General features: G+C 37.9%; 3 protein-coding genes across 10 annotated transcripts in view; 2 read left to right on the top strand and 1 right to left on the bottom strand.

The window, feature by feature from the left end:
* Positions 1 to 239: 239 nt before the first annotated feature.
* On the bottom strand, positions 240 to 7219 carry LOC119557061 (vesicle-associated membrane protein/synaptobrevin-binding protein). 2 transcript variants are annotated; one of them, XM_037869613.1, is made up of 7 exons: positions 6799 to 7219; positions 6453 to 6660; positions 3874 to 4026; positions 3697 to 3806; positions 2946 to 3158; positions 2762 to 2869; positions 240 to 2454 (listed from the first exon to the last, which is right to left on the bottom strand). In XM_037869613.1, the coding sequence occupies exons 2-7, from the start codon at positions 6514 to 6516 to the stop codon at positions 2299 to 2301; spliced, it is 804 nt and encodes a 267-aa protein (XP_037725541.1). In that variant the 5' UTR covers positions 6517 to 6660; positions 6799 to 7219; the 3' UTR covers positions 240 to 2298. The 2 variants fall into 2 exon arrangements, with proteins under 2 accessions (XP_037725541.1, XP_037725542.1); XM_037869614.1 differs by having other exon boundaries at positions 7058 to 7216.
* Positions 7220 to 8218: 999 nt separating this feature from the next.
* LOC119556879 (N-acetylneuraminate 9-O-acetyltransferase) lies at positions 8219 to 12837 on the top strand. Its single transcript, XM_037869354.1, has 3 exons — positions 8219 to 8732; positions 9361 to 9457; positions 9572 to 12837. The coding sequence occupies exons 1-3, from the start codon at positions 8441 to 8443 to the stop codon at positions 11784 to 11786; spliced, it is 2604 nt and encodes an 867-aa protein (XP_037725282.1). The 5' UTR covers positions 8219 to 8440; the 3' UTR covers positions 11787 to 12837.
* A 2219-nt stretch (positions 12838 to 15056) lies between these two features.
* LOC119556668 (probable serine/threonine-protein kinase yakA) overlaps positions 15057 to 20483 on the top strand; it is a 52081-nt gene continuing 46654 nt past the window's right edge. For all 7 annotated transcript variants that reach the window (XM_037869024.1, XM_037869020.1, XM_037869023.1 and 4 more), the window contains exons 1-2: positions 15057 to 15080; positions 15372 to 16602. The gene's annotated coding sequence lies outside the window, so the exon portion shown is untranslated. The remainder of the gene's footprint in view (positions 15081 to 15371; positions 16603 to 20483) is intronic.

Genomic DNA, 20483 nt, shown 5'->3' with positions numbered 1-20483 from the left:
TTTAAATGTTTTATTCGCAAATACTAATGTTTTAGTGGGTAAATTTACATATATGTATATCCTGCTGTGCTTAAAGTGGATTCCTAGCATGGATATAGAACCATCATCATCATCATCAAACCAACAGCCAACCAACCATCGCGTTTCTTTTTCGTTTTATTTAAATTTATTTCAAATGATATTTGATGTTTAATTAACAATGTCTCATTTTATTTTTCCTTTGAGAAAAAAACACTTAGTTTTTAAGATTCATGCTGTAATTATTATAATAATTGTTTTTCACGTGTTTGTGTTGTGATCATCATCCCTGCCATCTCCCCATCGTCTTTACCGGCGACGTCTATGCATTTCTTTGATTTTGCGGCTAATTTGCGAGGAGACTTATGGGCGTTGTGTGTGTGTTTAGAGTGTATAATTGGTTGATTTCAATTAAATAATGCAATTGAATGTTAAACGTATCGAAACAATTGTTGAATGTTAAGTTCCGTTTCCACATTTTATTATTATTGTTATTATTATGTTCGTATATATTGTGTTTTTTTTTCTTTTTGCTACAGCTGACATCAAGTACATTTTGCTTATGATTTGCTTGTCTTTATCATTTGTTTTTATTTTCACATCTCTTTTTATTTACTTTTAGGTTTTTTTTTGTTTTCTGTATTTCTAGTTAAACATTTAAATACGAGTTTCCACATGCCTATGAAAATACAGATACAGCGATCATGCATGTCGGCGAATATATATTCTTGTATAAATCTATATACCCTTTTTCAATGCTTTGCAAACTATATTAAAAAAAAGTAACCACAAACAATTTCAGTTTAATATGTGGGGGGGGGGGGGGGGGGGGGAAATGAAAATGGTGCAAAACAAGTTGCATCGCCAGTTAGTTACCCGGTTTTTACAAGTCTAGCGCGAGTAAATTGGGGGCGTTACGAAAGGAACCAAGTGGCTATGGTGGATCTATATCTACGGATCCATGGGTAGTGTAAAACCTCAACAATACGTCTGTGTTTTGTTTGTGTCAAGTGTGTGTGTGTGATTTTTTTAAATTGATTGATTTTTCTGCACTTATTAGATCATATATATATCGTATCAGATATAATTTATGGTTTTTTCTCAACTTCACTGCTAATTAGGTTTGGAAAATTTTCTCAATTCGGCCTTGGCAAACAACACAAATTACATAAAGGTTTGCTTATAGAAATTCATTATATTCGTATAATATTTATATATAGCGTTCATTGAGTGGTGTGTGTGGGTGTGTGTGTGTGTGTGTGGTTGTAGTAATGCTACCACTGAAATGACTAAAACGAAACTTAGTAAATGCAAATGCCAACCAAAAACAATAATGATTCTATATAAATATACATATATAGTTCCCGCGCGTTCGATCTCGTTTCAGGAGTTAGAGAGAGACAGACAGACAGTGAGAAAGAGAGATAGGACGAGGGGTGAAGCAACTTTTCTTTTAGAGAGCGTCGGCCTGCAGAGCATTTTATTTTGTTTTTTTTTGAAGCTTTTTCATTAATTGGTTTTCCATACAAGTTGTTCATCTTTTTTCATTTTTGTTGGTTTTGCATTTTGCTCATGTTTTTCTTTTTTAAATTTAAATTTTACATCTAGGTCTTCATGGTTGAAAGCAAAAAAAAAAAAAAATAACTCAAACAAAAAAATATTACAACTGAATTTTATTCTCACACTTAAGTAACAAGTTTGTGTTTTTCTATATATTTTGTATTCTCGTCGAAAAGGTATAATAAGTTCTATTTAATGATAATTTTGGTTTAATCTTCACTGTTGCCACTTAAAATGCATAAAAAACGAATAAAATAAAGGGTTCCGAAACTTTTAAAACTAAAATTCTTAAAAATTAATAATAGCGAAACGAAATGCAATCGAAAATCTGAGCAATATACGTATGGGATCTAAGTAGAAGTGAACTTTAAATATTTATCTTGAGAGATTTTCCCTTTTTGCGAACATACGATTTTTATGTCTTTCCTATACTCTTTTTCCCTTTCTCTGCGGTTTTTTTTCTTTTCTATTTTTTTTATGGATTTTGTCAGCTTTATACTTTCTTTCCTATGGGTTGCTTCATTTGCCGATGATGGATTTTAATGCTTCTGCTGCTGCTTCTGTTGTTCTTGTTGTTGTTGTAGTTGTTCTTTCGTTGTGGTTGCTGTTGTTAGTTGCTGCTTTTGCTGTTGCTGTTTGATGGTGTTGTTGCCGCTGTTGTTGTTGCTGCTGCTGCTGCACGTTGCATATAGCATGTTTGCTGGCTTTCGTTTATGGCATTCAGAGAAAGAATTTGCCCAGCAGGAGGCTTAAGATGGCCGCAGCAATGGCAATTGCAATGTAAAAGACCGGAATCTGCTTCTCAGCCAGAACTGGGGCATAGGGCTCATTCATCTGCTTGATGGCCGGCGAGCTGCGGTAACGTGTGATTTGATCCTGCAAACAGATAAATAGAAATGGGTTAATATGGGTCTTTTGTAAAAGCTACTCAATGATGGGCGTCTAACAACTGCCCTGCATTGGTAATACATCCTTATTGTGATTTGATTATGCTGATCTTATGTAAAAGTGATAATTTCGAATGAGTTAAATACAATTATCCCTTTAAATGTCAACGGTGTTCTGGTTATTTATGATTCACATATGTAAATGCTGTTTAATATTATGCAGATTAAGGTTTTTACTTGAAATCATTAAGACATTTCTATCGACTCAATACAACAATCAATAACCTATAGCATACCTTCAAGTGTAGATTTTCTTTTCGCAGTTCGCTGATTGTCTCACGCAGCGCCTCGATCTCTCCGACCAGCGACTCCACATTATCTGACGCATCGGGCAAACTCGAGGGCTACATTTAACGATTATACATTAAATAATAATGATATATATTAGTGGGTTTCCCAGTTCCTTGTAGTTCAACTCACCTTATCCTCGCTGGAGAGCTTCGGCTTGCTCTCGAGCGCCTCAGCACTGGCTGAACTAGTGTTGGCGCCCGCGCTTCCGCCGCCGGCACTTCCGCTTCCGGCGCCGATGGCCCCGCCACCGCTGGTATTCTCCGCATTCGCCTCGGAGCTGGGCATCTCAAACACGCACTTCAGTTTGGCGTCCATCAGCTGCTCCGGCTCCAGTTCCTTCCACTGCGGGAGAAGGGGAAGATTTGCGCTTTAGAAAATGCCAATGTAATGTAATCAACTTAAGATTTAGGTCACAAAAGAACATTATATACTTTTGAATGCTGTTATAATTCGATTCGGTAATTGTGATGATATTCAAAACGAATAAAATGCTTAACAATTTGCCACTGCGGAAGAAGAATAAGATTCGAAATTTAGAAAATGCCTATGTACTTATTAAATGACAAAAAAAAGTTATATATTTGACGACCATGACAATTATATTTGGTAATTGGATGATATAATCACAGGTAGAGTAGAAAAAACTACTCATTTCTTGGGAACAGTGGAACTTTAGTTTACCTACGATCAAACATTTGCATGATAAACTTAAGTTTCAATAGGTTTTACATATTTGGAACCAACTTTTAGATTAATATGCAGTCCAAAAGAAAGTCCAATATATCATTATAATCGGAATAAAATAGTTATGTTGCAAGTTTTCTAACAGAATTGTATTCTGTCATTTGGGTTTAGGTATTTCAATATTCTTTCTGCCTACCAACTTATTCAAATCGTTCAGATCAGCATCCACGGGTGCCAGGACGCTCTGCACCATGAACTTGTGCTTGTTCTTCTCCTGCTGATCATAGATGAATGGCTGCAGGCAGACTATAAGAATGCGGGGAACGTGATTAATAACCCTGAAAATGGGGCCTGCGAGTCCAGTAATACTCACTCTCCACCTGAGTCGTTCGAAAGGGCAAGATCTTGCCGATGTTTGGACGTACGCAGTAGCGCTTCGGGGCGGTTGTCTTGATCTTGAAGACCAGGGGCAGAGAAGAATTGTTGCGCAGAGTCATGATTGTGACGACGGGTCGGTTGAAAGGACCTGCAATAGTGGATGGAAAAATAGTTGAAGCAAACAAATACAATAAATTGAAATATTTATGATTATGTGGACTAAGATATCAATAGAATTGAATGATTTTACATATTATTTTTGTGGGGATATGTATTACATTATTACATTAATTAAATTTCTTCCTTTTTTTTTTCTTGTCATGATCTTGTGGATACAAATAAAACTGGCATTTATTGCACTTTTAGAAAGAAATGCAGGCGTTATCGCGCTTTTTATTGGATGCCCCGATTAGTCACACTCTATTGATGATAGCCCCACCCAACCGGCCACCCCACTTTCCCACTTTCCCTGATTTTCATACATTCCCGCTTTTACCCACTCTCCCTGATTTTTGTGCCACGTCACGCTCATTGCGTCATTGCACACTGGTCCAGTAACTAATTATTTGCTGGACGTAACATATGAATTTTAATTTTATTTAAATGAAACTAATTTTTACACTGCGCATATTTACTTTAAGTTGTGCAGAATATTTTAAAATCTTTTTCTTAAAAGATAGATCCAATCAGAAATAATAAAAGTAGGAATTGTCCTTACTTTATTTTCCTCAAAAAATACCGGAAAAGGTAAATTGTGTGTAGATTATTAGTAAAAAAAAAGAGCCAAACAAGCTTTTTTAGATTATTTACTGCCTAAATTAATTACTTTTTTACAAATTATTTATAAAAACTATTTTTTTAAGCTTTAATGTTTAAAAATCTTTGAATGGTTGGCAAAATAAAAGTAAAATTCTTGACCAAAATTCGCATTGAATGGCACAGTGTGCAGTGCCCAAAGCAAGTTCAAATTAATTGAATTAAAAGCAAAACAAAATCGAAAAGTGGCACAAAAGCCAAAACAAAAACTAAAGTACCGGAGTCGTATTTTGAGTACCCTATAAAATTAAGTAATTTTCGTACTTATAATAATTCTGAACTATGAACTCATTAATGGATTTAATGCTGGAATGCTGAATAATAAATTAACTATCATAAAATAAAAAAGAATGCAAATAAACCCAAACATTTGTATGAAATAAGCAAAACATTTTTTAATCTACAGGGTAACAATTAAAAATCAATCGTAGGGCCGGTAAAATTTTTTTCCTTATCAATTCGGACAGCGGTAAAAAGTAAAACCAAAAAAAATAGAAAGGCAAAAACAACAAATGGAATAGTAACACGGATTTTTTTTTTTGTTATTTTAACATGGCGTGTGCGTGTGCTTTTTCAGTGCGCGTGTGAGTGTGTGTTGCTTCAAGGAAATTTCATTAGACAAAGTCGCGTCATGCATGTGTTTTCCACCCCCCACCCTCCACCGACCAAACCCTTGGCGATCTAACGGGAAACGCGGGGAGAGGGTGGAGCTAAAGAATGGGGCTAAGGCTCACACACACACGCGCACACACACAAATATTAAAATATTTGCGCACAGTGGGATGGAACACATGTTATTTGTTTATTTCATTCTTCTTATTTAATTAACATAAACGGCAAAGGAATAATGCTAGATTTCGAACATCTTTGCTTATTATATTTAAAGAACGGATCTGAGCCCATAAGAACAAACTTTTTATATAACAATTTAGATTAAATAAAATTAACTGTATTCGGTTTTTAAAGTCTTATAAGAATTTTACAGAAAATGTAGGTGTAATTAATTACTTCCGGTTTTCAGCAAAATACATTTTAACCATGTTGTAATAACAATAAATATCTATTAAAAATAAATACAAGTTTAGGTTTTAATTTTGCCATTGAAGCCCTTGGCCATCGTTTTAGCCTATCGCACCCACTGTGCGAGCTCTTTGATGTCATATTGCATTGTTGTTGCCGCTGCTGCTGTTGCTTTTTGGCCAAAATTCAGGGTAAAAGACAAGAAAAAATGAAAATGGCCCATGACAAGTTTTTGCGTGTAAAAATAAAATGCTAGCCAAAAACGCAGGACGAGCGAGCGAGAGAGAGAGAGAGGAGGAGAAATGGCGAGTGCAAGTGAGAAAGAGAGCGACGCCAGCTGCCGGCATCGAAAATAAAATAAAAAGAAATTAATAAGAGCAAAAATAAGAGGAAAGAGGAAGAGCAGACGACATACGTACACCCAAAAAAAAAAAACACAACAACAATTAAAATGTGTCCAAAAATCGTACGTGAAATAACAACAAAAACATCGGAAATTATTGATAAGCGAGAGAGAAAGAGAGCGAGATGGGCATATTTCGCCGAGAGCGGGAGCATGCCGATGTGTGTGTGTAAGAGCAAGAGGGATAGGGCGAATTTTGCAGTTTGTTCTTTGCAACAAATTGGAGGTGAATTGGCTTTTTTGGTCGATATGCGGCGACCTTCCCCTCCCCGCCCCCACCACACACTTATAAAATACATTAAGTAAATTGAGTTAAGTGAAACGAATAAACTTACCCACGAAACGCAACTCATGCTCTGGGTCAATGGTCAACGGAAGATCAAAGAGTGGTTTGCTCATTGTGGCGGCTGCTGTTGTTGTTGTTTTTGTTGCTATAGCTGCTGTTGGGGATTTCGCTCTCTGCTTTGCGCCGCTCTTCTTTTGATTTTAGATTTTTTTTTTGTGCGTCCTGTTTTCGCCCAGTTATTTTGTTGTTCCCGTTTGCTGTCAAGGAAATGCACACGAAATTGTATTAAAATGCACACAAACACACGGAGATGGGACACACACAGACACACACCCACCTACACAACGCACACATGTACTATATAAAAACAGGGATTTTGACTTTTTTTCGCTTACGTTTGCGTTTTTTGCCCAATATTTCAACGAAAGTGCTGCTGTTTTTCGCTTCTTCTTCGTTTTGTTCGCCTCGTTTTCTTTTTCTTTTTTTTCACCCGTTTCGCTCTCACAGGCGAAATATCGGTAAATTTATGCGACCACACACACACGCATGGACAAAAAAAATAAGGAAGAGCGAGAGAGAGAGACACAGTCACACTCACACGCACAGGCTTTTTTGCAGAAAAATTTGTGGAAAAAGTAACTACGATCAACGTACACTTTCTTCACCGACTTTTAGTTGATTTTGCTCTCGATTCGTTAGGTGTACGTGGTTTTTCACACTTCAATTTATGCAAAAACTTCAGTTGCAAATGCAACATGCAAAAAAGCCAGATATTCTGCCAGAAAAAAACCGCTTGAAACGCATGCGTCACTAGAGCAATGTGACCAGGCGGTGGAGAAACATCGATTGTAACATCGATGCCATCGATGTTTTTAAAGCCTTGGTAACATCGATGTTTTCCATCTCTATTCCAGAAATCTTCTATTTGGCTTTTTTACTGACAGTTACGGTTGCTTAAGTTTGCTCTCGTTCAAACACAAAAATACTGAAAAACGATTTCGTGGGAAGAGAAACCATCTCGTATTTGCTGGAAATGCAATGTTCTCAATCGTACAGCTCACTTTTAGCTGGATATTTAACCGTTTTTAGATTAGAAACATTACACTCAATACAGTGCTTAAAATATTTAGAGCAATATAACCAGGGCGGCCGCGGAGTTACCGATAAATATACCACTCGCCCTGGCAAAATACCATATTTGCTTAAATATACTAAAAAATTGTTCTTTCCAAAGTTGCAGGTGTGTGACATCGCTATCTTAGCGCGGACACACACCTATGTTTTGCCCTTCTCTAATTGCCAATTGGATTTTGTTTTGGCAGTAACGACAATTGAAATTCAAATTTATCAAGCTAAATTAACATGAATATCGAAAATCATGTAGTGTTATTTATTCTACATTTTATTTGATTAACATTAGTCTTAAGCCATACACAATAGCTTCATTCTTTTGAAGGTTCTTAAATATACATACATACGTATTTCTAGAATTTTGTATTACCGATCCAGAATTTGATGGTTTTTAGGCATTTTCCGTTAGTTTCGCTGAAAGTCCTCTTTCCAAAATTAATGAAGGATTAAAAAAACGCGGTTTTATGTTGAAATACAAATAGTAAAAATTTCAATGTTGTCGCTGATATAAATATATCTTCGGAAGGCCAGTAGAAAATATGTACATTATATATTTTACATTATGCAAAACTATAATTCAACTTTAAAAAGTAACTTAGTTTTGTAAAATAGCTGCTTAAGACATTCGCTTGCAAGCGCCGACACCAGCTGTTCGATAACGATAGACGTGCGGCGGGGGCGGCGGGCGATAGACGCGGTTGCCTATCGGCCGGCGAAGCAAAAGCCAAAAGTAAAGTAAAATAAAAGCGAAACAGCGGGCATAAAGTGGAGTCGGAGCAAGCGAAACTGGGTTAAAACCATGCCCACATTCTGTAGCCCCGATAATCTATAATCTGTAGGCGAACCATTGTCACCGTCGAGGGTGGAGAGGGGAAGGAGGAGCGTCGCCAGACGGGCTTATAAATTATGGAGCTACGCGAATTGCGCGGTGGAAATGGAGGAAGCGGTGGTGGAGGAGGCGGAGGAGGAGGAGCAGGTGCACCTGGAACATCTGGAGCAGCGGGAAATGGAAGCGGCAATGGAGCCCCGAGTCCCGAACTGGGTGGCATTTGCATTGGAGGCGCCGCCGGAGGACAGCGAATGCCCACCAAAGCGGACATATTCATGGAGCAACTGAACGCCACCAATGCCAAGAAGGTGGCTCTGCTCCTGGTCCTCGGGTTCATCGTCTACCACGGCCTGCTCAACTGGAACTACGGTGGGTTCAAGGTTAAAAAACACCCACTCTATATAAGGGTTTATCAGAGTCATCCTCTATGACTCCTATTTATATCCTTTAAAGTTTAAAACTCATCATTAAAACTAAAACATTTCAGAAATCAGACCATCTAATTTATAGGATTTTCAATTTTTGCCAAGTTATGTTGCTAAATAATAACTTTCCTTTGATGGCTTGTTCATCTAAGATTGTATGTTTTATTGTTATCATAAAAGAATGAGTCAGTTATATACTGTTTCTGATTTTTTTGTACATAATATAACTAACTTAAAGGTATGACTAATATGAGGTTTCACTTATTATATCTTATGTCTGTCTCTACAATAGAAAATCACCAAAAGACAGTCATAAAATGCAATATCTAGATCTTAAATCCATAAAAATATAGTTTCTGAATCTTATATTGATCTTGGTTGTCTGTACACATAGTCATATCAAATAGCATTGATTTACCACACCATACCATTTACCATTTACCATTTACCATTACCATACCATTTTACAAAGCTTTCTTATGGGAGCTAATAGCCCGTGTAGGTGTATTAAAGGGTCGTGTTTAGCCACTGTCACTCTCCCATTGATATTGATTTGTCCTGTTTTTCCGCAGGGAGCGACTCCTGCCAGTGGCTGCTGTCCAAGGGCCGATTTAAGGGCGACAACGAGTGGCAGCCGTACGGGTGCATGGTGCACAAGTACTCCCTCACGTGAGTTATCAATCCACATTCCCGCCGAGATAACCCATCCACCCGTCCCGTCCCATTAATGACTCACTCCAGCCGAAATTGTCATTATGTGTTTGGTGCTTGGTGTATTTACAGTGACACAAGGCGCTGTTTGCGTTACCTCGCCTTCTTCGACAACAAGAACAACTTTGTGTTCATTGGCGATGAGAGTGTGCGTCTGCTGTACGAGCGATTTGTGGAGCAACTGCGTCTCCCACTGGCCGCCGATGAGGTGGCCGACGAGGAGGACAACAACGGCTCGGTGACGGATGGCTCGGCGCGTTTCGAGGACAAGAAGCTGCACATGCTGGCCCAGTACATTCGGGCGGAGGAGGTAAGTCCGGCGCTGGTGGAGCAGCTGTACCGCCTGGAGGCCGAGAAGCAGCTGTCCTCCGTCTACGTGGTGGGCTTCACCTATTCCGGCCTGCTGGCCGGCAACACTACAGACGATGTGCTGCGGCAATATGCCGCCAATCTCACCCTGCTGGTGGCCCCATTTCATCGCCTGGTGGCGCAAACATCACGGGTGCTCTGGAAGCTAGCCGATCGGGTGGACGAGGAGAAGCTGCCTCAGAGTTGGAAGCTGCTGCAGAACGAGCACATCGATCGCTTGAATTATGTGGCCAGAGGTGTTTTCCGGTACACGGAAGCCAGCGTCTGGGAGTCCGCCTGGCACATAGCCAATGGTCTGCTGGACAACGCCATCGATGGTCATCAACTATGCGCCCATGGCCAGCGATTGGAGGTTCAGCTGCTGTGGAACATGTACTGTAATGACTATATGAACTACAACGATGGCACCTGCTGCAGCAGCTCCGAACCGCACACCACGCTTCAAATTGTGGCCTATGCCCTGTTTGGCGTCTGCATGACCCTCGTGTGTGGGATGTGCCTGCGCAGATGGCTGCTCCACCTGCGGGGCCAGACTTTGTACGTGCCATTGCAGCAGCAGCAGCAGTCTCATGACGGCGGACGAGCACCTAGTAATGCCTTATCCGCTCTGATAACCGACTATGGCACACCCATGGTGGCGCTATCACTGCTGGGCCTCATTTTGGCCTATTTCTACCTCTGCGATCGCACCAACTTCTTTATGAAGGAGAACAAATACTACTCGGAGTTCAGCTTCTGGATACCCGTGGGCTATGTCTTCGCCCTGGGGCTGTTCTTCACGGAGGATTCACGATTCACCAAGGTGCTGAATCGCGATCAAACGGACGAGCTGCGTGGTTGGATACTGCTGGTGGTGCTGATATACTATATGACCGGAGCACAGCGAGTGCTGCCCATTCACATGCATATTAAGCTGCTGATCTCCGGCTACTTTTTCCTCACCGGCTACACACACTTCACGCACATGTGGCAGACCGGCGGCAGCGGCTCCCTGTTCGTGCGCTTCTTTCAGGCCATGTTCCGTGCCAATTTTCTGAGCGTGCTGTTGTGCTTCTGCATGAACCGGCCGTATCAGTTCTACTACTTTGTGCCGCTGCTCTCCTTCTGGCTGTGCGTTGTCTACTTTGTGCTCGCCTTGCCGCCACGGATTTCATCCGCCTCGGTGGACGCCAATCCGCTGCACTATCTGTATTTGGTGTGCAAGTGCATTGGTTGTCTGGGCGGCATCACGGTGCTCTTCATGTCGGAGGTGTTCTTCGAGCGGATCTTCGTGACGCGACCGTGGAAGGCGCTGTTTGTGACCACAGACGATGACCTGCACGAGTGGTGGCACCAGTGGAAGCTGGACCGGTATACGGTGGCCTTTGGCATGATCTACGCGGCCTGCTTTCATATTGCCCAGAAGTACAATGTGTTCGATGACAACAACCATGGGAATCTGTTCTCGCGACGGACCTCCATATCGGTCACATTGCTGGCCCTGCTGGGCGTCGGGGTGTACACCTCGTTCTCGTTCCTCTGCCGCAACGTTCAGAACTGCGAGGAGATCCATTCGTACATTCTATTCATCCCGATTGTTGGCTATGTGGTGCTAAGGAATATCTCGGGCATTCTGCGGACTCGTTACTCGGCGTTCTTCGCCTGGTTTGGACGCATCTCACTGGAGCTGTTCGTCTGCCAGTATCACATCTGGCTGGCCGCCGATCGACATGGCGTTCTGGTCCTGCTGCCTGGCTTCCCCACGCTCAACATGATCATCACGTCGTTCATTTTTGTGTGCGCCTCGCATGAGGTGCACCGGCTCACCCAAATCCTGCTGCCGTATGCGGTGCCCAACGACTGGCGTCTGGTCATGCGCAACTTCGTCATCTTTCTCATCGTGCTCATACCCGTCGCCCGGTCGGACGGCATGTTCTGATCCTGAGCGATCCGCAATCCAATTGCCGCCCAGTTAGTGACCCCAAAGTATTCGATAGATAGAGCAGCCCCTTCGTCAATAAGCAATAAGAGCAAACACAAGTGTTTAACTCCAGGGTGGATCGGTTTAATATGCAAGCTTTAAATGCTAAAATCCCTTTGCCATATCTTAATTCTTTCTAAAAGATACACATTAATTCTGAGGACCATAGGTCCTGTATTTCATGCATTTTTGTTAAAATTCAGACAAGACAATAATTAAATTTGTTAATGGTTAGTTCAAGTTCTAAAATACACTATATTCGATTACAGTCGAATTCAGATTATTTTTCACTCCAATCCTATTTATTCATATATATCTTAACAAAATCGAACCACCCTAGTTTATATAGTGCGTGTCATAGCTATAAGAAGAATATTGTAGCCAAGTCTCGAAACGGAAACTTAAACTTTACTTAAATATATCCGCAATTTGCGTTTTCTGTTAATAGATTAAATTCCATTAGATAAATTGATTTACACGATTTAATTGTATGCAATATTTTTTTTATTCTAATATTTATTTGGAAAGCAAATTAATTGTAATTAACGTTTCACATTATTGTTGACCCAACTCGAAACTTAAGTACCTTAATTCAATTTAATTTGTAGGTTTAAAGCTCCCAAATATTCTGTACTTTTGTTTAAGAACAAACCTTGTCAACGGGATCATGCAAATACTGCCTTAAATCGATATTTGTTTCTATCCCACAGAAGCTTGAGACAAATATCAGAAATAATGGCTTTAACTTAACTATGTAATGTTCTTATGGTTCTGAAACGCACTGTGGGCACACACTAAACTAAAAATGTAGAAACACAAGATATATATGTATATATACATATTTTACTTATGTGTATACAACCTAGGGTTAACATAGTTTTAATTAATTTGCACAAATTACTTAAAAACTCACCCGGCCATACACACACTCACTCACTAAAAAAACACAAGCAGCGGCAAACCAAATGTATGTATAAAGCAAGTGAATAAAGCAATGGATATACACTTATTTGACACATTGTAAGCCAGCGGACGGAAGCCATCGACCGGAAAATATATCACATTTTTTGCAAAAAAAACCCATTGTGGACCGGCTGGCGGCCACTGAACTGGGCATCCTTTAACGCGGGCACAAGGATGTCGGAATGTTGGAATGCTGAAATGTCGGAGTCGCACGAGGCAGGGATTGCGCTAATTGACACGCTGCAAACTAAGTCTAAGCTGCACTGGGAAAAAGCCTGGCTTTTCCATAAAATAGTCAATAATTTGATCTTAATAAATCCAAAGAGAATAGTTTTTCATGAGTTGCCTAGTTACTCGTCATCGGATTATATGCAAAAACGAATTTTAAATATTCTTATTCAATTTAAGCAAATTATGTTTTTCTTTATTGTGTTGTAATTGTATTTACCCAAAGTCCGCTTAGATTCCGATTATAGTATTTACTTAAAGAAAGAATAAATCCAATTATGTTTAATATTTAAAATATATGAATACCTACTGTATTCGAAAACTGCAAACAAGTTGTAATATTATATTGCTTAATGGTTTTCTTACTAAAGATACAAAGTTAATTTTTGCAAATTAAACCCATTTAAAATGGGGAAAGTGTTTAAATGAACTTTGGAACTCATGATGTTTTTTTATTTTTATTCATTTCATTGTTACTTACTTTTGTTACTTTCTTCAGTGTTCATTTTTGCAAATTAAACTCATTTATAATTATTATAAAACTATAAATGGGGAAACTTTGGAACTCATGATATTTTTTTATTTTCATTCATTTCATTTGTACTTACTTTTATTATTTTCTTCAGTGTAAAACGCAGGTGGCAGTGCATACTTTTTATATACGGAAAGCATTCATTCAACTCGCGCAAGTAAAAAGAGTTGTGTTGGGGATGTGGATAAGGATGTGGATATGGATAAGGATGCGGGGCAGCTGCGATTCAAATGTCTACAAAGGTACGTATTTGCATGCATAAGTAGACACATTCTATGTTAATGAAGAACTTAATTCGCTTCACAAACAGAAATTTGTCTCTTTTAATTGGAAAATGTTTTTGGTTTTAAGTCTTGTGGCAAGCGAACCGCAGCACGACACACTTTTCCATTAATGTCTAAAAAATGGTGTCATGGATATACTATAATGTTTCTAAAATATGTTTATATCATAGTAACTTTATACGTATATTAATGTAAATTGTTTGTAAACCAAAATATTTTTAGAAGATTGAGTTAATTTTTTTTTAAATTTAATTTTTGAAAAGTTATTGTATACATATTTCCATGAAAAAAGATTTCTGATATACGCAAAAATGGTTTAGTTTATAAATTTCGAAATGTATAACTTAACCAAATTTTAAATATTTAAAATTAGCTTTTAAACTTCACATCTCCTTACATTTTCTGGGCTTGAGACGCTTTTAAGTTCAAACAGCGCTTAGTTTGGTAAAAGCTAGTTTTGCGATCAACTTTGGCCTTCGGTTGGCAACTAAAAAGCTCTCGGTTGGCTTCAACAAGTGGCTTTTGCATCGCTTTTCCGCCCCCAACATTCGGATTTTCAGAAGCTCCCGCTTTTTAAAGTGGGAGTTGTACAGAGAAAGAAAATTATATATATCTCGTATATCTCACTCACTTTTTCAAAGTTATGAAGGATTTTGGTCAACCGTAGGGGTAATAATAAGGCAAAATGATTAAAATTACATCGAAAAATATTCCAATTTCTGATGTTTGAACTGCAAGTTGTTGTTTTAGGATAGTCAATTATAACTTCACATACAGTAATCTCTTAATTTTTCGCTTATTGTATAAAAATAAATCTTTAAATCCATATAAATTCGGATGTATTGTCTGAAGTTCACCCAAAAAACTAAGATGCTTACAGCCAACTATTCTTTTGGAGACTTCTTGAAATTGTATTTGATATGAAAATCAAACCAATTTGTCAAGTATTTATATCAATTTGTTACGGATTGATATCAACATTTTTAGTTTATACGATTTCGTTATCTATTGATATTAAAATTTAACTCATTTGCATTATGAGTATTTTGGTATGGAAAAAGTGATTTGTGAAAACTAAGGAGACAATATGAAAAGCGTATTGTTTCGATTTTTCTCCGTGTGCCAAAGCTTTTCCGAACAGTCGGTTTTTCCGAGTGGGAGCCTTTCGAGCCGAGGGCAAAAGGTTTAAATTCAGGCGCCCATCGGCGTCGGCACTCAGTCATCGGACGAAAGTGTTTGGAAACGGTTCGTTGGCACAGGACCCACAGGATCCACAGGACCACAAAGAGCCACAGCAGTCTACCACCCAATCGGTTGGGCGCCAAAACATCAGAACTCCTTCGGCAGTTGCCCCAAAATTGAAATTCAAAATGCAAAATGGCGCGCAAATTGTGACTGCTGTGGTTTCTGATGGGTATATTCTATATTCTTTGTTTTTTAACGTTTTTGAAGTGCCAAGGAAGCGTTTTCAGCGCCAAATCCGAGTTTTTTTTCAAGTGTGTTTGCCATTTTTGTCTTTTTTTTCCTGTGACATAGGTAACATATCTGTTGAGACATATGTACTTACGAAAATATCAAGTGAAAATCATCAAAATTCTAAAAAATATTTGGACATCGACGTCGAAATTGCTAAACTTCGGAAAAGGAAATCAGAGGATCGAAGAATTGGCAAATCAAAGTCAATGGAAATCAAATCAAAAACCTAAATTTGAGCTTACCATCATCAGCATTGAACTTTAAATCAACTAGCAAGTATTCAAGTATTACAGTTAATCACTATAACTTATCAAATTCTTGGTGTGACATTCATATTTAATCGCAAAACTATATAGTGTAAGTTTAGCCGCTCTTTATGATCGGGATCGTTATATACAAACATTATTCAAACTTTATGCAAACATATTAAAAACAAAAAAAAAACATTCAATATATAATTGTTTAAAATAATCTAACCAAAAAAAACCAAGAAATATATATTTAAACTTTGTAGAATAAAATCAACTTCATTAAAAGATTAATTGTACCTATCCCGATCGCTGTCTATTCAAATCAAAATTTTGGACAAGTCTTATTGATCAAGACAATATATATTCAACTCAATCTGTTTCTAAACACACAAATATAACCAATTATTCTTAACAAAACCTATTGAAAAAGCTATTGAAGTAAGCTGATTATTATGTAAAAAAAAACATAATATTTAAGAAGCAGAAAACTATTTAAATGTAATTATTAAGTTACATAAAAAATCAAAGAAGAGCTTAAAATGCATCCCATACTTGATCGCTACTATAACGAAAAATTTCGAATCAAGTTCATAACCCGATATTTGATGGAGCTTATTCGATTGAGAAAGATAAGCAAGCAAAATTCTGAAGAATCGGATTAAGGCATACAAATTTATTCTATCATAAACACACGCAAATCGAGATCTCAAAGGTCTACAGAAATATTGAACCTAAAAATATCAAATTGAAGAATTGCACTAACATAACAAACCCCAATTGACATTATTAAAATACCTGCTAAGAGGATCTTCAAAATAGATCTCAGATCTATATAATACAGAACTGAAAATTAAATCGAGTTAAGAACTCTCCACCAAAACACTAAACCGCGTTACCACATTTGAAAATCATCCATAAATCGAGTTTTAAAATCGCGATCGTGTGTTGAAATTGAACTTTGAACTTTGAGGCCAAATACAATTCTCATGAGTGCCCAGAAGGGTGCAGGACGTGTGATCTAAGGACATCGCAACTAACAGGTGAGACGCTTTGGGTCTAGTGTGTGGCTTAAATTCAATTTCGTTGTCATTAAGTTGTTGGCACTGCCATTGCTGTGTTGTTGCTTTCGTTGTTTCCGTTGTTATCGTTGTTATCATTATCATTATCATCGCTCTGTAGCTCCTACTTATGTCATTTGCAATTACAAATGCTATTGCGATTACAATTAATGTTGAGTACATGAGTGTGCATGAGCGAGGTATATAAAGATACGAAGGTATAGACAGCCATTTGAGCGTGAAACAGAAGCAAAAAGCAGGAGACTTAGAGTAGACATGTCACTTAATGCCTTTTACTTGAAAAGTTGGCCAAATGAGATTCGGAACCCTTCGCAAATACTTAGCGTCGGTGGTAGTTGGGCTTTATGTTTTCTCGGTTTTCGAGGTTTCGATTTAATTTGTGGATTAAAAATGCAGACCTCGCACCATACCCACTTGGTTGTTTTATATGTGCGAGTGTCCTTGTGTATCTGGCAGTTAATTAGAATTGCGTTGGGCCGGTTGACGGCTTCTTGTTTTGATTGTGCTAGACAGACGCTTAGACATCTCACGTCTTTGCCTACAATTTGGCCCTTATCCCCACATTCACTCGCCCCATCCATCCTGCTTGCTTACACTGGCCAAATAAACCATCTGAATTCATTTCAGTGGATTCTCGGGATCTTGAAGTTGGAGAAAAGGGTCAGTAGCCTTGATTTGGTCATATTAGCATATTTAATTGGCATAAAATCGCCAAATATCGTAATTTTCGATGAAAATTCGATATAACCGATTATTTATCGGATCAATTGTAATATTTTATTTACGCTTTATAGCAAAAATATTATTTTTTCAGTACTTGTGTTATAATACATATCAACAAGTTATTATCTAAAATAAGAAAATGTAAATGATCGATTTTAATATCAAAAAGATCCTATAGTATTGATACGATTATCGAAAATTCGATTTTAATTCATTCTCGAGACAATAATTTAATTCCGAACTACGGTTCTGAAGTTTCTTTCGGTCCCGATATCGATATCGATCTCGACGATGCAAGATCGTTATAATCCTTTCTATATCAGACCAATTGCACTATTTTATTTTATGGCTTAAAGAAAATTATTTCACTACTTATGTGATAATACATATCAACAAGTTATTGTCAAAAATGTGAAAATGTAAATGATCGATTTTAATATCGATATAGCCTTTAATATCGATACGATAGTCGATAATTCGATTTCAAAGCATTCCCCAGACAATAATTAGACTCCAAACTGCGGTTCTGTAGTTTCTTTCGGTGCTGAGACACATACAAAATAAGCATAAAATCCCCATAAATCGATCTCGACGATGCAAGATCGTTATAATCCTTTATATATCAGATCAACTTCATTATGTTATTTTATGGCATATAGAAAATTATTTCAGTACTTATGTGATAATAATATCAACAAATTATTGTCAAAAATGTGAAAATGTAAATGATCTATTTAAATATCGATATAGCCTTTAATATCGATACGATAGTCGATAATTCGATTTGAAAGCATTCCCCAGACAATAATTAGACTCCAAACTGCGGTTCTGTAGTTTCTTTCGGTGCCGAGACACACACACAGTTTGGTGGGGCCCGAGGACATCGGTGTCCTTGCATTTGCTAAGAGGGTAACATCTGCCTGGTGGCCCCCTTTATGCCCATCCTCTTGCCCATTTTCCTTGGCGCCCTTTTCGCTTTCTTCTCGTTTGTCACGAGTGTATTTTTCATGGTCTCGAAATCGTTGTTTTCGTCTTGGTTTCTTCTTGGTGGAATCATATGAATTTGATTGTTGCTTTTCGCCTGGGAATTGGTTTGTAACATTCAAGTTTACCCGAAATTCGGTCTTATGTTCGGGTTTTCTCAGCTTGAAGTTTCTTTTTTTTTATTTGATCTTTATTGACAAAGATGCGCCTAAGTGAAAAGTTAGTCTGGAAAATGAATAGAATTTAAAGATAGGTGTGTGTTATATCTTTGAGTCGTGCACTTAACTTCCAATTGTACATGTAAATACAATTTAAATTCGCAAATTTCCAAATACATTAGATACGTACACTGCCTTTGAGGTGTTTAGATTTTTGGTATAAAACATCCACCTACTGTTGGGTTTTTTTCGTTGGAGATCCCGGCACTTCGGACTCCCTAATGTATGCTACACTTTGCTTTGCTCGTTCTTTGCCTCTTGCCCCAGGAAAATTTGGAGGCGAAAAGGAAAGGAAAAAATATGAAAAATGCCAAATGTAAACAAATCAAAAATGCCGGCCATGTCCTTTGGCGTTTTGCTCCACATATTTTCTTTGTTGCTTCCCCTAATATATACAAATATTTTGATGTCAGATGGGAGGAGGGTGCAAAAACGAAATCCTGGATGGAAGACACGAAAGTGGTCCTGTTAATTTCATTTTTTCCAGTCCGCTTTCACGAACGATTTCGTTGTTTGTTGTCCTGGACATTGTAAAATGGACATGGCGAATATAAGACTAAAAATAAAAAAAGGGAGTTAATTGTGGTCCTGTTAATAAAATGCAACGTTGACATGTCTGAGCTAACTAATTTATGCTGTTCCAATTTAAGGTTCCTAGAGTTTTCAAAGATGTTTTTAAGAATATCCTATATCTCTGAGATTGTTCTACATTCAAAATATCTAACAAATATATCTCGCAGAATATAAAAAAAAATTAAGAGAGCTATAAAAAAATTCTCAATTTCATTCCCTCACTTCATATGTATATATGAATCGCAATTCCCATAAAAAAACGTTGGTTCACCTTTGCTAACACAGAAAATGTTTTCAACTTTCATTGTTTATTTCTTTGGTATTTTTTATTTGACATTGAGGCGTTTGCCCAATGGGATAACGTTTAATCTGGTTATTGTTACTCTTGTTGGAGTTATTTCAATATTTTTTTCCGTTTATCATTTTTCAATTCAATTTTGACATTCACTTGAGTGCACGTAGTTCATTTTATATGTTTCCTGTTTTTTGACCTGTTTGGCGGTTAAAATTCGGCAACCATTTTGCTTGTTTGATGTTTGTTTGTTGGTTTTTCATTATTTATAACTGAAATTTAAAAGCTGTTGTTGATGCCGACGGCGCGACCTTTTTGTTGTTGTCCTCGTCGTCGCCCTGTTCTATTGTTTTTATAAATCTATCAATATGTGTGTACCTATAATGTATCCCCACATTTTTGATTTATTTTCCTCTGGAGTTTCCATTGTTGTTGGCCAGTTTGAGTCATCTTTTGTTTGGCTTTTTTGGTGTCCAGATACGTTAACGCTTTCACTTTCCGCCCCGGTAGCCCCATAGAATGCCTTGTCCCCCTCCTTTCTTTTTTGTTTAGAACCTATGGCTATGTGATTTAATTGAAATTTTTTAATTCCCTTATGTTGAGAGGATTTTATTCTCCTTTGTTATAGCTTTATAACCCTTTGCAGTTTTCAGCAATCAAAACCAGCCTGACATGAATATGCATAAATTATTATGGGCTGATTATTTTCTCCATGTTTTATAAATGAAATCCAGGTAAAAAGACGTTTGACCCATATACCAATCCGCGAAATTAAGTTGTTCAATAATCTCCACCGGAATTTCCATTCTTTCGTGAATAAATTCCCACCCATTTTCCATGGAATCTTCTTCCGCAGAGTGACCCATAAAAGGGGGCTTAACTTTATGACCCCAAAAAATAAAAACAAAAAGGCATTGGCCAAAATTGTGAAAGAAATGGGTGGAAAATGGGGATTCCTGGTGTTCATACATGCATACATGGTTATAACGCATGAAGGCCTCTTTGTTTGTCTGCTTTTTTGGGGAGTGCGTTGTGCAGATAAAACGATCAAG

This window comes from Drosophila subpulchrella, chromosome X (assembly GCF_014743375.2).
Source record: "Drosophila subpulchrella strain 33 F10 #4 breed RU33 chromosome X, RU_Dsub_v1.1 Primary Assembly, whole genome shotgun sequence".
Taxonomy (NCBI): domain Eukaryota; kingdom Metazoa; phylum Arthropoda; class Insecta; order Diptera; family Drosophilidae; genus Drosophila; species Drosophila subpulchrella.
Note: the sequence above shows the minus strand (reverse complement) of the source record. Positions and strands in the feature narration are given on the sequence as shown.

Bases quoted from the DNA above. Each gene is read 5' to 3' on its own strand.
- LOC119556879 (XM_037869354.1), top strand. From the start codon at position 8,441: ATGGAGCTACGCGAATTGCGCGGTGGAAATGGAGGAAGCGGTGGTGGA. The intron at 8,733-9,360 runs GTGGGTTCAAGG...GTTTTTCCGCAG, and splicing joins CCTGCTCAACTGGAACTACG to GGAGCGACTCCTGCCAGTGG. The intron at 9,458-9,571 runs GTGAGTTATCAA...GTGTATTTACAG, and splicing joins GTGCACAAGTACTCCCTCAC to TGACACAAGGCGCTGTTTGC.
- LOC119557061 (XM_037869613.1), bottom strand. From the start codon at position 6,516: ATGAGCAAACCACTCTTTGATCTTCCGTTGACCATTGACCCAGAGCAT. The intron at 4,027-6,452 runs GTAAGTTTATTC...CCACTATTGCAG, and splicing joins GCATGAGTTGCGTTTCGTGG to GTCCTTTCAACCGACCCGTC. The intron at 2,870-2,945 runs GTGAGTTGAACT...CGTTAAATGTAG, and splicing joins AGCTCTCCAGCGAGGATAAG to CCCTCGAGTTTGCCCGATGC.